We start from the raw sequence: 14,906 nt of genomic DNA, 5'->3' as shown, positions 1-14,906 counted from the left end.
ATTCTACACATTATCTCAAAATATTGAGCCTGAACACACCTGTGCTCAGTGATTTTTACTCAAATTATTGACGCAATTTTAACATTTTTCCAAAGAAATCGTGGATCCGAAATTATAGATTTACGTCATTTTCCTGACGTCATTTCAAACATATATAGTCATTGCTGAAGAAAATATCCAGTGCTTTGAAGTCAGCATGAATCCCCATGTTTTAAAATATACTCAAATTTTACTCCGTCAAAGTTTGATTTTGGGGGCAAATATTGGTTACTACCGAATAAAGTTCTTTGATGTGTTTCAGATGGTGCATCACTAAATAAAATCTGATAATAGTATTACACTTTACACTACAAATATATGACTTTAATGGGTGTTTTAGTTAGTTTATGCAGAAGACTTTTTCAATGTACTCAAATTAGAAAATTATCAGTCACGGCAGAGAATTTTCGGCATAGTCAGTTCTACTGTGCACGAATCATATTCGTTTAATTTGCTCTTTTATAGACACATACATGCATAATCCATCTATTCATAGTCTGATAATTATTGTATTATTTCTTTCTTAATAATTAATTAGTCAATTTAATTTCATTATCGATTGGATGATTTATTTCATTACCCCCCCCCCCTCTCTCTCTCTCTCTCTCTCTCTCTCTCTCTCTCTCTCTCCCAACTTAAATTGCATCCTTCGGGCCTACCACAACCCTTAGGTGAACCTACCCTACTCCCCCAGCTGAATATTATTTTGCATTGGATCCATACATGCTATATCGATATGACCTTTATTTGCCTCAATCAAATATTCATTTTATTCAAACGACTTGACTCGCTGGGTATAGGAAGAAAATTTATTTTTGCATCGAGCTCGGCATTCACTAAATACCCGTTGTCATTAATCAATGAGGATTACGACATACACGACATTTCTAAGAAGAGCAGTACATACCGTGATGTCAATGAAACTCCCCCATTTTGCGGAGGGAGAAGTCGTGAAGGGGTTCGGGAGGGGCAGCAAGGAGCTGGGGATACCCACAGGTTGGTTACGAAGCAGGTGCCCGAAACGGAAACGTGTACACAATTAGGTTGATGTAAAACATGTTCAGCTGATATTTTTGTGTTATGTAAACACTATTTTTTTGGACATAAAATAAGTATACGTGACGAGAAAATTGCCTACTTTGATGTATTTCCTTTCTTTTCTTGATTCTTCTTGAAAGGTGACTGTATTTTAAGAATATAGTAATAACTGAGGTACAAAGAGAGACAACTGTATATCACATTTATTGACCTGTCTTTAATATCAGTTCCTGGTATATCGGGGGTGGAGATTTTCGTGGAAAACCCACTAGTCTAGAAGCTTTTGTTATCTCTCACCAGATGGCATTAGAGTAAAACTCAGTTGAGCTGCAGAGCAAGTCTTTAAAAAACTGAAAATAATAAATGATAAGTATGTTAATTAGTAATTGAATTGAAAATTATGCACTATCACATGTTGAAATTTGTGATTTTTTAAAATTTAAAATTTTTTTAAATAAATTATAATGAACACCTTAATCTGCTTAAGTAAAAAAAAAACTGTACATATAAGTCGCTGATTGTAGAAGAGGAAGCTAAATCAATGATACAGTTGAGCTGCACAGTGTTAATTGTTAATATATACTGTGTACAAAATACAAACTTAAAATAAGTTTACTTCTTCCCTTAAGCCCCCAAAAGATCTTTATCATTCCAATATTGTCCATGAGAAGTTGACATGTCATTGTTCTAGAAAAAAAATGGTCCATTTCAAAATTAAGGATTAAATTATCTCCCTCATTCATAGCTCTGATCATTCTACGTATTTGGCTCCAGTCATTAAAGCTCTTTTTTTTTTTAATTTTCTAATTTCCAAGACATGAGTATCACAGAAGAGACAATGGTTGAAATGTGCATCTGGTGCATCAAAATTAGAACCCTACATGATTTACATACTGTACAAATGAGATCTTATTCAAATAATATTATATTAAATTTTATATTTTCTCTTTTACTTTTTTTCAGCAAACTTCCCAGAGAGTGTGGTGGAGGAGTTACCCCCGGGGATGCCCCTGGGTGTTTACTACGGCTGGGGTAACGTGGACGACGGTGAAGTCTACAAGATGGTGCTATCAGTGGGGTGGAACCTGTACTACAAAAACACTAAAAAATCAATGGTGAGAAACACACTAAAATCATATACAAAAATGCCAAAAAATCAATGGTGAGAGAAATATGCTGACAATCTGTAGTAGAAAAACACTAACAAGTCAAACGTGAGAAAAACACTAAAAATTTTAATACAAAAACACAAAAAAAAATCAATGGTGTGAAAACACACTACCAATCATATACAAAAAACTAAAAAGTCAGAAAAACACCAACAAAGTCAAATGTGAGAAAAGCACTAAGAATTTAAATACAAAAGCACAAAAAAAAATCATTGGTGAGAAAATTTGCACTTTAAAGTTTATACAAAACACAGTAAGCAATGGAACTTCAAACACTAAGAATCAAACTTCTAGAACATTTATTAGTAGAAGAAAATACACACACGCTGTACACCAAAACTATCAAATTTTTCAATGTGAACTGCCATATGTTGTTTAATCTAATTATAAGATATTTTAAGATATTTTTCTTCCACTTCCAAAGATTAGATAAACTTATCTTGTAAATTAATGATGATTAGAATCAGTATGACTAACCTACAATTCATCTTGTAAACTTATGTTTTCCAACAAAAATTCAGATAAAATAAATTTATCATTTAAGGAGACCTACCTGATGCACACATTTAATGAAGATTTTTACGGGTCAAAGTTGAAGGTCATCATGCTGGGATATATACGACCGATGAAGGACTTTTCATCTCTTGGTGGGTAACGTCCCTTTAATTTGTTTTCATATGCTATTTAGTAAATACCACTTTTATGTTGGGTATTTTGAACAAAAAGCTGCTTTCTTTGGCTGCTATTAGTATAGGAATTAAAATGTCCCAGCTATTGCAGAAAAAATGCAAAACCTTTTACAGTTATATAATTTTTTTTTTCTGTAATAGCTGCTACCATATTGACATATAATGTTAATTTCTATGTTTTAGTAGGATTAAATGGATACTAGTTAAATTTTGTTTTATGGACAGTTCTATACATGTAATTTTGGATTATCTTTCCTTTGATGTACATGGCAAATATGTGCCATAAATTATTATTAATAATAATAAGACTTCTCCTGGGATTATCTAAGGGGAGGTGTACACAAGTACTATGATTTATTTATGGAGCTTAGAATGAAATTCTCAAGAATTTTATTTTCATTATTGCTTAAAAATTTGCAAACTAGGAATATTTTTTTCCATGCACAAAGTTTAGAGGAATTCAAAATAAAAATTTTCATCATTTGAAAATGTCTTACTGTAACAGTATCAAATCAATTTTTGTCATAAACATTAAGAACTTTTAAATTGTAACAGGGAGATTTTAGTAGCAAGATTCATGTCTTGGTGATAATTTTAAAACAGTCTGTTACAATTCCAGATGAGTTGATACAAGCCATAGAAAATGACATCTACATCGCAAAAGAGAAACTAGATCAGCCGGACAACCTTGTGTATAAAACAAACAATTTCTTCTCTCCATCTGGTTGTATACAGAACGGAAGTGTGGAAACAAGTGAACCAGTCAAAGAGGATGGTCCCAGCCAATCAAATACTTGATGATGGATTTTATTTAGGGATCAGCCTATATATATATATATATATATTTAAAAGACAACGAGAGAGAGAGAGAGAGTGATGAAAGAGAGAATAAGAGTTGATTTTTTTATCATTTGTACTTTTGCTTATTTCTGTAGGTGTTAATCAGTACATATTTAAATTAATTGTTTTTGCTTGTTAAAAGATTATATAATAATCTTGTCTATTTGTATACCGGTAGTCGTTATTTATTTACAGGTAAGTAATCATGGTAATTGTCCATTAAAACGAAAATTAGAAATGAGGTGACTGACACAGAAATTAATAAACCAGCTATAATCTACAGTGGTAAATACAGTGGTAAATACTGTAAATCAATAGTATACCGTATAAGTGGAAATTTTAGCGAGATGCAAATTTAGCGATTTCTCCTTAAAAACTGGTGTTTTATTTTTAGCGAGAAGTAATTTTAGTGATTTTAAAATGCTCACTAAAGAAGCTAGTACAAATAACACACAATTTATTTTTAGCGATATTAAATTTTAGCGATCTCAACAGCGTCGCTAATAATGCCAAAATTAAATCCTCGCTAAAATTTCTACTTATACGGTATTCAAGATACATGTAGCTGTATTTAAGATGTTGATGTCCAACTGTATATCTCTCACAGAATAGAAAGTTGGTAACTTAGGTGTATCAACCTTCTCCTTCTGATAACATTTAAATTTTTGTGTGGATTTTTAGAAAAAAATACATGTATAGTGTTTATTAAATCCCTATTACTTTATGATAATAAAATCGTATCAATTTTGCTTGAAAACATGATATATTGATATATGAGAGTGTTGAAACTACATGTATTTTGTGAAATCTCCTATTTTTCAAGTATATCTTTTATATAGCTTGCTAATATATTTTATTGTTGGCAATTATGCAGAGGGATTCACGGTATTACATTTTAATTAGGATGGAATCAGCCTTCATAGATTATACAAAGTCGAGAATCTTTTTGGCAGATATTCTAACAATCTGTGTTGCATATCATTTCTTTATGGTTTGTGATTGATAAGTTGTCAAACTTTTCCTTGTTTCTTGTAATCAATTGGAGAACCTCATTCCATACATGTTCACAACATGCATGGATTGCTGCATAATTGTTTAAAATAGAGGGTACAGCAACACGGGACTTAGTCTTGATCAAAGTATTTTTGTGTGTGATAATTGTTTAGAACTTACCATTCCCTTTCAATATGTCACCAGTCATTATACATGTAGGATCTGTGGTGTAGCGTTTCCCGTGGAATTCAACAAAATATTTAATATGTTCATATCTGCATTAATATTTATAATGTTTGGTTCTTAGTTCAGGCAGCATATACTACAAATATTGATTGTTTTTCATTGTTTTTCTTAATCTAATCTATGAGTAACTTACCTCTGGTGACATCAAGTTGAATTTCTAGCTACAAAATCAGCTGATTAACCTCAGATCTTACTTTTTAATGATTATACATTGTAAGCTGTGCTAAAATATTCAAGTGATTCATCTTTTGTTCTTTGAATTAGAAACTGTTTGTTTTCTTGTCTTATTAATGCATATACTGAAAATCACTTTTTATTCGCGAGAACTTTATTTTCGCGTAATTACGCGAGATAGTGTGCTCGCGAAAATTTCATTCTCCCATATAATTGCATTCCTTAAGATTACTGTAAATCACTTTTTATTCGCGAGAACTTTATTTTCGCGTAATTACACGAGATGGTATGCTCGCAAAAATTTCATTCTCACGTATAATAGAATTCCTTAAGATTATATAGAGCAATGACCACAATTCGTGAAAATTTTGTCTCGCTAATAAAGCGTAAATGACTATCTCGCGAAAATAGGGTGTCGCGAAAAATAAGTGATCTACAGGATATAGAGCAATAACCAGAATTCGTGAAAGTTTTGTCTTGCTAATCAATAGTCAATGATCTCGCAAAAAAAAGGTGTCGCAAATAAAAAGTGATCTACAGTATCGAAGTAATTTATTTTGAATAAGGTGACATTTTGTTTGTGTTACAAAGAGACAGAGTATGATGAAAGTTTTAATTGTTTTATAGGTATATTTACTAGCTGTCCACGTTAATGAACACTTAATTAAAAATGTTTGAAGAAAAATTTGCAGCCTTTGCCTGTATGTTATTTTTCTTAAAAATTCAACTAAAAAAGCTTGAAATTTTAATACATCTTTAAAACTTTGAAATGTATTTTAATATAAGGTTTGTTATTGTACTTTACTCTGAGTTGCTGTTTGATCTTTTGAAATATTAAAAATAAAAAAATAAACAGAAAAAATATATTCTTGCTGAAAATTGCAAATATATGTTATTGCTTCTTTCAAATCAAATTGAGAACAGTATTCAGGTCTTGGTGCAAGCTCTCAGTAATGTGAAATAAAACAGACCGTCACATGTAAATGTCTTTTTCAAGTAAAATTTCCAAATGTAGAATGTTAGGTCAGTTGTGTACTTGTTGAAGTCTTTGAAAAATCTGGTAACTTGTTGCACATAAGTGTTTTTTGTGCTGTTGGTAGAAAGATGCCATACTGCTTTTTGTTCTCCTTCATCAACAAGTCACGTGGGTATCATGTGAGATATGTAAGCCTACTTCCAGTTCAGATTGCGTTTAATCCCAGATTGAGCAGAAGTGAAATTTTATTGGAAACGATTATTAATTGATTTTGGATATCTGAACAATAACAGGGTTACAAAATCTTCCTGATGAGTTTGGAATTAGAGATTTTGACAAATTTGATGATTTTTATATTCATATGAAGCAGAATTTGTGCAAAATCTTATGCATGAGATGAAGAAAACAGTTACTGTGGCCTTTAACTCAACATTTAGATATATCGACGAACTGTTAATTAACAATGGTAATTTCCATTCCTATGTCGATACGATATACCCTGGTGAGCTTGAGATAAAAAACCAGAGTCTGACAAATTTGTTTCATACTTGGATATTTTTCTTGAAAAAAAAAACGACTTTAATGGTAATCAAACAATCAAGCTCTATGATAAACGCGATGACTAACTACTTCCCTTATTTATGCAGAAATATACCGTCATCACCTGCATATGGAGTTTATAAAAATTCAACTAAAAAAGCTTGAAATTTTAATACATCTTTAAAACTTTGAAATGTATTTTAATATAAGGTTTGTTATTGTACTTTACTCTGAGTTGCTGTTTGATCTTTTGAAATATTAAAAATAAAAAAATAAACAGAAAAAATATATTCTTGCTGAAAATTGCAAATATATGTTATTGCTTCTTTCAAATCAAATTGAGAACAGTATTCAGGTCTTGGTGCAAGCTCTCAGTAATGTGAAATAAAACAGACCGTCACATGTAAATGTCTTTTTCAAGTAAAATTTCCAAATGTAGAATGTTAGGTCAGTTGTGTACTTGTTGAAGTCTTTGAAAAATCTGGTAACTTGTTGCACATAAGTGTTTTTTGTGCTGTTGGTAGAAAGATGCCATACTGCTTTTTGTTCTCCTTCATCAACAAGTCACGTGGGTATCATGTGAGATATGTAAGCCTACTTCCAGTTCAGTATTGCGTTTAATCCCAGATTGAGCAGAAGTGAAATTTTATTGGAAACGATTATTAATTGATTTTGGATATCTGAACAATAACAGGGTTACAAAATCTTCCTGATGAGTTTGGAATTAGAGATTTTGACAAATTTGATGATTTTTATATTCATATGAAGCAGAATTTGTGCAAAATCTTATGCATGAGATGAAGAAAACAGTTACTGTGGCCTTTAACTCAACATTTAGATATATCGACGAACTGTTAATTAACAATGGTAATTTCCATTCCTATGTCGATACGATATACCCTGGTGAGCTTGAGATAAAAAACCAGAGTCTGACAAATTTGTTTCATACTTGGATATTTTTCTTGAAAAAAAAACGACTTTAATGGTAATCAAACAATCAAGCTCTATGATAAACGCGATGACTAACTACTTCCCTTATTTATGCAGAAATATACCGTCATCACCTGCATATGGAGTTTATATATTTCTGTTTATTCGATACGCAAGAGCATGCTCTATGTATGAACAATTTCTAAAGTGAAAATTATTGACAAGGTGATGAAACAAGAATATCAGCAGTCTCCTTTCAAAGTCATCATTTTGTAAGTTCTATGGTCGATACCATGTCCTTGTCAGTAAATACAATTTCTCATTGAGTCAAATGCTGACTGACGTTTTTTTTATACCAGTTGTTAGTGATTGAATTCATGACTGACTTTTCCGTTATTTCCCGATCATGACAAGGAGCCTACGGCGGATGTGACGGGTCGGCAGGCGATGCTCACCCCTCCATGGCACCCGATCCCACCTCTGGTGTTTTGGAGGTCCGTGTTCGCTCTGGTCTTATTTTCTATTGTTTTATGAACTTTTAGATTGAGTACTGTTCGTTATCTCAATTTCCTTCTCTGCTCCTATTTTGTATTGTTTTATGGACTTTGATATTGAATACTGTTCGTTAGCTCCATATCCTTCATTAGTGATGATTGTCCAAAATTTCAAATGTTGGATGTGCTGCTTGTCATGACATCATACTGGGGTCTTTACTATCTTAATAAAATTGCAGGAATTTAGCACAGAAATGAACCAAAGCCTTGACAAATAAAATGATATTGTTGAGATCTTAGCGATTCCGTATGAATATCTGATTCCTTATTGCAGCGCCACCTCAACCCAGGAGCAAAGGTTTTAATCAATTTTAACATGCTTTCAAAATGATATTTTATTTATTATAACCCTGCTTTTTCTTAAAAAAGAAGCTATGTGAACAAAAAACAACATATGCTTAAGATTGCTTCTCCATTTTACTCCTAAATATTTACATTTGCAAATGTTTTCCTTTATATAACACTACTAAAGGCAAGCGTTTTTATAACTGTATAAATACAGGTATGGGGTCAAGAGGTCGTAGATGTGCGTTTGGATAAACGTTCGACGTAATTTCTCTGTGACGTCATAAAGGGTCGACGCGCGTTTAGTGGATTACATACATGCCGTTGGGTTTGAAAAATTAAGGCATTTTACACGTTAAAAGTAACAATCGGGCAAATATAAAGTATGAATAAGGCACAACTGTAAATATAAGTAATAAGGTATCATTTTTGAGTTTTATTGAGATGTAAAACGGGTTGACACATGATCAAATCTTCCATAAAGCCCTTTATGGGATTTGATCACGTGACCAACCCGTTTTACAACTCAATAAAACTCAAAAAATGATACCCTATTTCTTAATTAAACAACTGAAATCATAGTTCCCATGTATAAATTTAGCAAATGCATTAAAAGAAGTAGCTTTTTGACATATTTATACTGAAATTTAATATCCATATCAAATAATGACTGTATATAATTAATGTACATGTAACTACATGAACTATTAAACAAAAAGTTTGTTAAAATAAACTTCAATATGAGTGAAAAATTCTCGAGCAAGATGTTAAACGGCGAACAAACAAAAATGACCTGTAAACAATGTCAGTTAATGTAAAAATTTAAATAAACTTTTTTTTTCACTAGGTTATCATACATATTTACGCTAAAAGTATCTGAATACTGGTATATAAATTCAAACAGAATATCGCCTCACATGTTTTTTTACCTCACTAAGCACTCTCTTGTACTCGGGTCCTTTACGTCTATCAAACCTGAATGTTCTCACCAGTTGCCATGTGTTCTCTCTAAAATAGACACGCCTCCTTTATTTAACGCAGAACTTAAATTTAAAAATGTCCCTCTGTAGAATCATGTTCATTGTACCTAACCCTGAAATTCACATCCGTCCCCGCCTCAAGGAGAATCCGTACCTTTTCTACCTTTAAATCTGTGTCTAAGTTCCTTTAAATGTCTTTTTCAAGTAAAATTTCCAAATGTATAACGTTAGGTCAGTTGTGTACTTGTCGAAGTCCTTAAAAAATCTGGTAACTTGTCGCACATCATGTGTTTTTTTTTTTTGTGCTGTTGGTAGAAAGATGCCATACTGCTTTTTGTTCTCCTTCATCACCAAGTCACGTTGGTATCACGTGAGATATGTAAGCCTACTTCCAGTTCAGTTGCGCGTTTATTCCCAGATTGAGCAGAAGTGAAATTTTATTAGAACCGATTATTAATTGATTTTTGGATATCGGAACAATGTCGCAGTTACAGAATCTTTCTGGTGAGTTTGGAATTAGTGCTTTTGACAAATTAGATTTTTATATTCATATGAAGCAGAATTTGTGCAAAATCTTATGCATGAGATGAAGAAAACACTTAATGTAGCCTTTAACTCAACATTTAGATATATGGACGGCGAATTGTTAATTAACACTGGTAATTTCCATTCCTATGTCGATACGATATATCTTGGTGAGCTTGAGATAAAAGATACCAAATAGTCTGACAAATTTGTTTCATATTTGATATTTTACTTGAAAAAAAAGACGTTAATGGTAATCAAACAACCAAGCTCTATGATAAACGTGATGACTAACTGCTTCCCTTATTTATGCAGAAATATAACATCATCACCTGCATATGGAGTTTATTTATTTCAGTTGATTCGATACGCAAGAGCATGCTCTATGTATGAACAATTTCTAAACCGAAAATAATTGACAAGTTGATGAAACAAGAATATCAACAGCTAGTCTCCTTCAAAGTCATAATTTCGTAAGTTCTATGGTCGATACAATGACCTTGTCAGCAAATACAATTTCTCATTGAGTCAAATGCTGACTGACGATTTTTTATACCAATTGTTAGTCTATTATTTATACACTGAATTCACGACTGATTTTTCCGTTATTTCCTGATCATGACAAGGAGCACACGGCGGGTTTGACAGGTCGGCAGGAGATGCTCACTCTTCCATGGCACCTGATCCCACCTCTGTTTTGGAGGAACGTGTTTGCTCTGCTCTTATTTTGTATTGTTTTATGAACTTTGAGACTGAATACTGTTCGTTATCTCAATTTACTTCTCTGCTGCTATTTTGTATTGTTTTATGGACTTTGATATTGAATACTGTTCCATATCCTTCATTGTTGATGGTCGTCCAAAATGTCAAATGTTTTGGTTTAGTACCAAAGGGAAGATCTTGTCAAAAGAAATACACATGTGAAATTCTTGTCAGTCTTAATGCTTAAGTCGGATGTGCTGCTTGTCATGACATCATACTGGGATCTTTACTATCTTAATAAAATTGCAGAAATTGAGTGCAGAAATGAACCAAAGCCTTGACAAATGAAATGATATTGTTGAGCCCTTAGCGATTCCATATGAATATCTGATTTCTTATTGCAGCGCCACATCAACCCAGGAGCAAAGGTTTCAATCAGTTTTAAAAATATTATTTCTGAACATGCTTTCAAAATGATATTTTATTTATTGTAACCCTGCTTTTTCTTAAAAGAAGCTATGTGAATATAAAACAATATAAGTTTTACGGGAACGTTTAGTTCGTCAATACTAATTCTGGTTCAACCGTGAGCTTTCCTCTTATTGTTGAACCCAGCTTCTCTTAAAACCTCAAGACAAAAACACGAGTTACAAATATTGTACTTTTATATAGAATCAGCATGGAATAAACTTCTTATGAGTTTGGGAACTATCAGCACCGAAGGTCTGATTCCAACTGACTATCATTTTCAACAACAAATCAAACATACTGAACAAAGAGCGAGTAAAATAAAAGGATTAACAAAAGGTATATAGAAATCAAGTATCAAACAATTATTGAGCGAATGGTGACATTTTAGCAGTATGTATATAATAGAATTAAAGATGAAAGAATAAGTGTCAATGTCAATTAAGGAATTAGCTGTCCAATCTCTGACTATGCCTCAGGTGGGATTAAGGCTGTGCGGAATTTATATAATTTATCACATTTGCCGAAATATATGAAAAGTTTTGACAACAATTTATACAAGGTCCGAAAAGTTAATTTACACAGTAATTTAAAATAAGTTCAAAAAATGTTGTATTTTACATCGTAACACTTGCTCCGCCTTCGCGTAAAACACGTCCTCGTGTTTTGATTTTTTTCTCTCTCAATAAAACCGGCCTCTTCTTGGTCTTCCGGATCCTTGACATCTCCGGGATTGACAACGGCTTTGATTTTCTAAAAGGACCGATTCTATGTGATCTCTGTCATCCTGCAATGTTTCGATGGTCTGCAGCAGGGCCTTGTTTTGGTTCCTTAACTCTTTGCTCGTTTTCTCACCTTCAGTCAGAATTTTCATTACATACTGGTTATGTTCTTTTCCGATCTCGTTTAATTTCCTCTGCATTAAGTTCATAATCACTTTATCACCATGGGCGTCTTCTTTCAGTTTTCGAAATTTCTCACGAAGTATGTTATCATTAGAATTCCTTGATTGTTCTTGCATCTCCTTTTTCATAGCCATATTTTGATTTTCAAGTTTTTCGATTTCACATTGTGCTTTTGATAATTTGATCGCCATATTTTTCTTCTCTTTATTTGACATGCATAGTTGGATTTTAACATTTTTCAGCTCAGTTCGTAAAGTAGACGATGTGTCGCAATATAATCGAAACTGGCTGTCTCTAACGGAATTAAATGGTAATTCTCGCAGAATTCGTTTGTTTTCGAGATACTTGCTCAGTCGTTTCATGTCTCGCGCTTTCCTTTTGCGTGGAATTACTGGTTCTTTGTGTTCGGGTTTTGGCGCTGCTTTCTTCATCTGTGTAAAACACATCCTCGAATAATGTCCAATTCTGTGACATTGGTAACACTTCTGGCTTAACGCAAAACATAAAACGTTAGGATGCACGTTTCCGCACCTTCCGCACACTGGATGCTGGCATGAAGGAAAGTTGAACTTTCTCTGTCTCCACTGCGGTCGGAAAGAATAATCCATTGCTGGTCCTAAAACGTCAGCTTCATCTGTCAAAATCTGGGGAAAACTAGCTGTGTAGCTCTTGTAGAGGTCCAGGATCTGACTACTACAAAGTATATGTAGCAGTCCCGGGTGTCGTTACCCTTAGGATTCTCGCACCAAGTTTTACGGGGACGTTTAGTTCGTCAATACTAATTCTGGTTCAACCGTGAGCTTTCCTCTTATTGTTGAACCCAGCTTCTCTTAAAACCTCAAGACAAAAACACGAGTTACAAATATTGTACTTTTATATAGAATCAGCATGGAATAAACTTCTTATGAGTTTGGGAACTATCAGCACCGAAGGTCTGATTCCAACTGACTATCATTTTCAACAACAAATCAAACATACTGAACAAAGAGCGAGTAAAATAAAAGGATTAACAAAAGGTATATAGAAATCAAGTATCAAACAATTATTGAGCGAATGGTGACATTTTAGCAGTATGTATATAATAGAATTAAAGATGAAAGAATAAGTGTCAATGTCAATTAAGGAATTAGCTGTCCAATCTCTGACTATGCCTCAGGTGGGATTAAGGCTGTGCGGAATTTATATAATTTATCACATTTGCCGAAATATATGAAAAGTTTTGACAACAATTTATACAAGGTCCGAAAAGTTAATTTACACAGTAATTTAAAATAAGTTCAAAAAATGTTGTATTTTACATCGTAACATATGTTTAAGATTGCTTTTCCATTTTACTTTTAATTAAAACAACTGAAATCATAGTTCCCATGTATAAACTTAGTAAATACATTAAAAGAAGTAGCTTTTTGAGATATTTATACTGAAATTTAAAATCCATAATTAAATAATGACTGCCTATAATTAATGTACATGTAACTATTTTACAAAAAGTTTGTTAATATTAACTTCAATATGAGTGAAAAATTCTCGAGCAAGATGTTAAACGGCAAACAAACAAAAATGACCTGTAAACTATGTCAGATGATGTAAAAATTTATAAACTTTTTTTCACTAGGCTATCATACATATCTACGCTAGAAGTACCTGAACACTACTATATAAATAAATTTATACAGAATATCGCCTCACAAGTTTCTTTACCTCACTTAGCACTCTCTTGTACTCAGGCCCTTTACGTCTATCAAACCTGAATGCTCTCACCAGTTGTCATGTTCTCTCTAAAATAGACACGCCTACTTTGTTTAACGCAGACCTCAACTTTAAAAATGGCCCTCTGTCTAACATAGAATCATGTTCATTGTACCTAACCCTGAAATTCACATCCGTCCCCGCCTCAAGGAGAATCCGTACCTTTTCTATTCGGTCATTAACATACCCTTCATCAACCAGTGTAAACAACAGAGGCTTTACATCTGACTCATCATTAAAATCACGATACACTTGTATCATCTGATTGGAATTCAAACCCAAATCTAAGAGATGTCTCAGTATACCACATTTACCATGTGTGATTGTTTTATACAAATCTCCCAATTTATTTATATGCCATACTCGTTGCCGTGTCACCACCACATCATTCTTACTATCAGTCACAACGGCGCCTTGCCTTATGTTTACCAGACACTCATACAGATGTAAGTTCAAATTAATCAACCGACATCTATCCTCAGTATTAAACAATTGTTTTAAAACATCAAATTGGCCCCTTACTAATGCAATACACAAAGCTGATAGACCATCTTCAGTACAAATAGTTGAGTCTGCCCCATAACTTTTTAGCATCAGTAGAGCAGGTTTGAGAGTATCTGTACTAAATAAAATAACCTTATATAAAAGAGTTCTTCCGAAACTGTCCTTTATATTAACAACAGCACCTGCCTCTAGCAAAATCTTCTTTACATTCATACGCCCACTTAAACATGCTGCTGTCAGAGGTGAATCATTTTCAACTTGTGGATTGACATCCGCTCCTGTCTCCAGCAGTATCTTGACTACATTTATATTTCCACCCCTACATGCTGCTACCAGAGGCGTCTTACTTTTATCTTGTAGATTTACATCAGCCTCCGCCAATAGCAGATCCTTAACTACACTTAGATGTCCACCCGTTCATGCTGCAGTCAGTGGGGTGATATATGTACCCTGTGGATTGACAGAAGCCCCTGATTCTAGCAGAATATTCACTATAGTCTTATATCCACATTTACACGCTGCTGTTAGGGGTGAACTATTTTCACCTTGAGGATTGACATCAGCTCCTGCCTTTAGCAGCTCATTTACAATACTAAGATG

The 14,906-nt window shown here is 33.2% G+C and overlaps 1 protein-coding gene across 1 annotated transcript; it reads left to right on the top strand.

The window, feature by feature from the left end:
• Nucleotides 1-870: 870 nt before the first annotated feature.
• Nucleotides 871-6,030, top strand: LOC134262516 (riboflavin kinase-like). The gene is made up of 4 exons (XM_062744914.1): nt 871-1,035; nt 2,041-2,192; nt 2,791-2,893; nt 3,555-6,030. Exons 1-4 carry the CDS (start codon nt 900-902, stop codon nt 3,731-3,733), a joined length of 570 nt encoding a protein of 189 aa, XP_062600898.1. The 5' UTR covers nt 871-899; the 3' UTR covers nt 3,734-6,030.
• Nucleotides 6,031-14,906: the final 8,876 nt, after the last annotated feature.

Source organism: Saccostrea cucullata, unplaced genomic scaffold (assembly GCF_032062105.1).
Source record: "Saccostrea cucullata isolate Sc308-1 unplaced genomic scaffold, CSIRO_AGI_Scuc_v1 ctg2877, whole genome shotgun sequence".
In the NCBI taxonomy this organism is placed as follows: Eukaryota; Metazoa; Mollusca; class Bivalvia; order Ostreida; family Ostreidae; genus Saccostrea; species Saccostrea cuccullata.
Note: the sequence above shows the minus strand (reverse complement) of the source record. Positions and strands in the feature narration are given on the sequence as shown.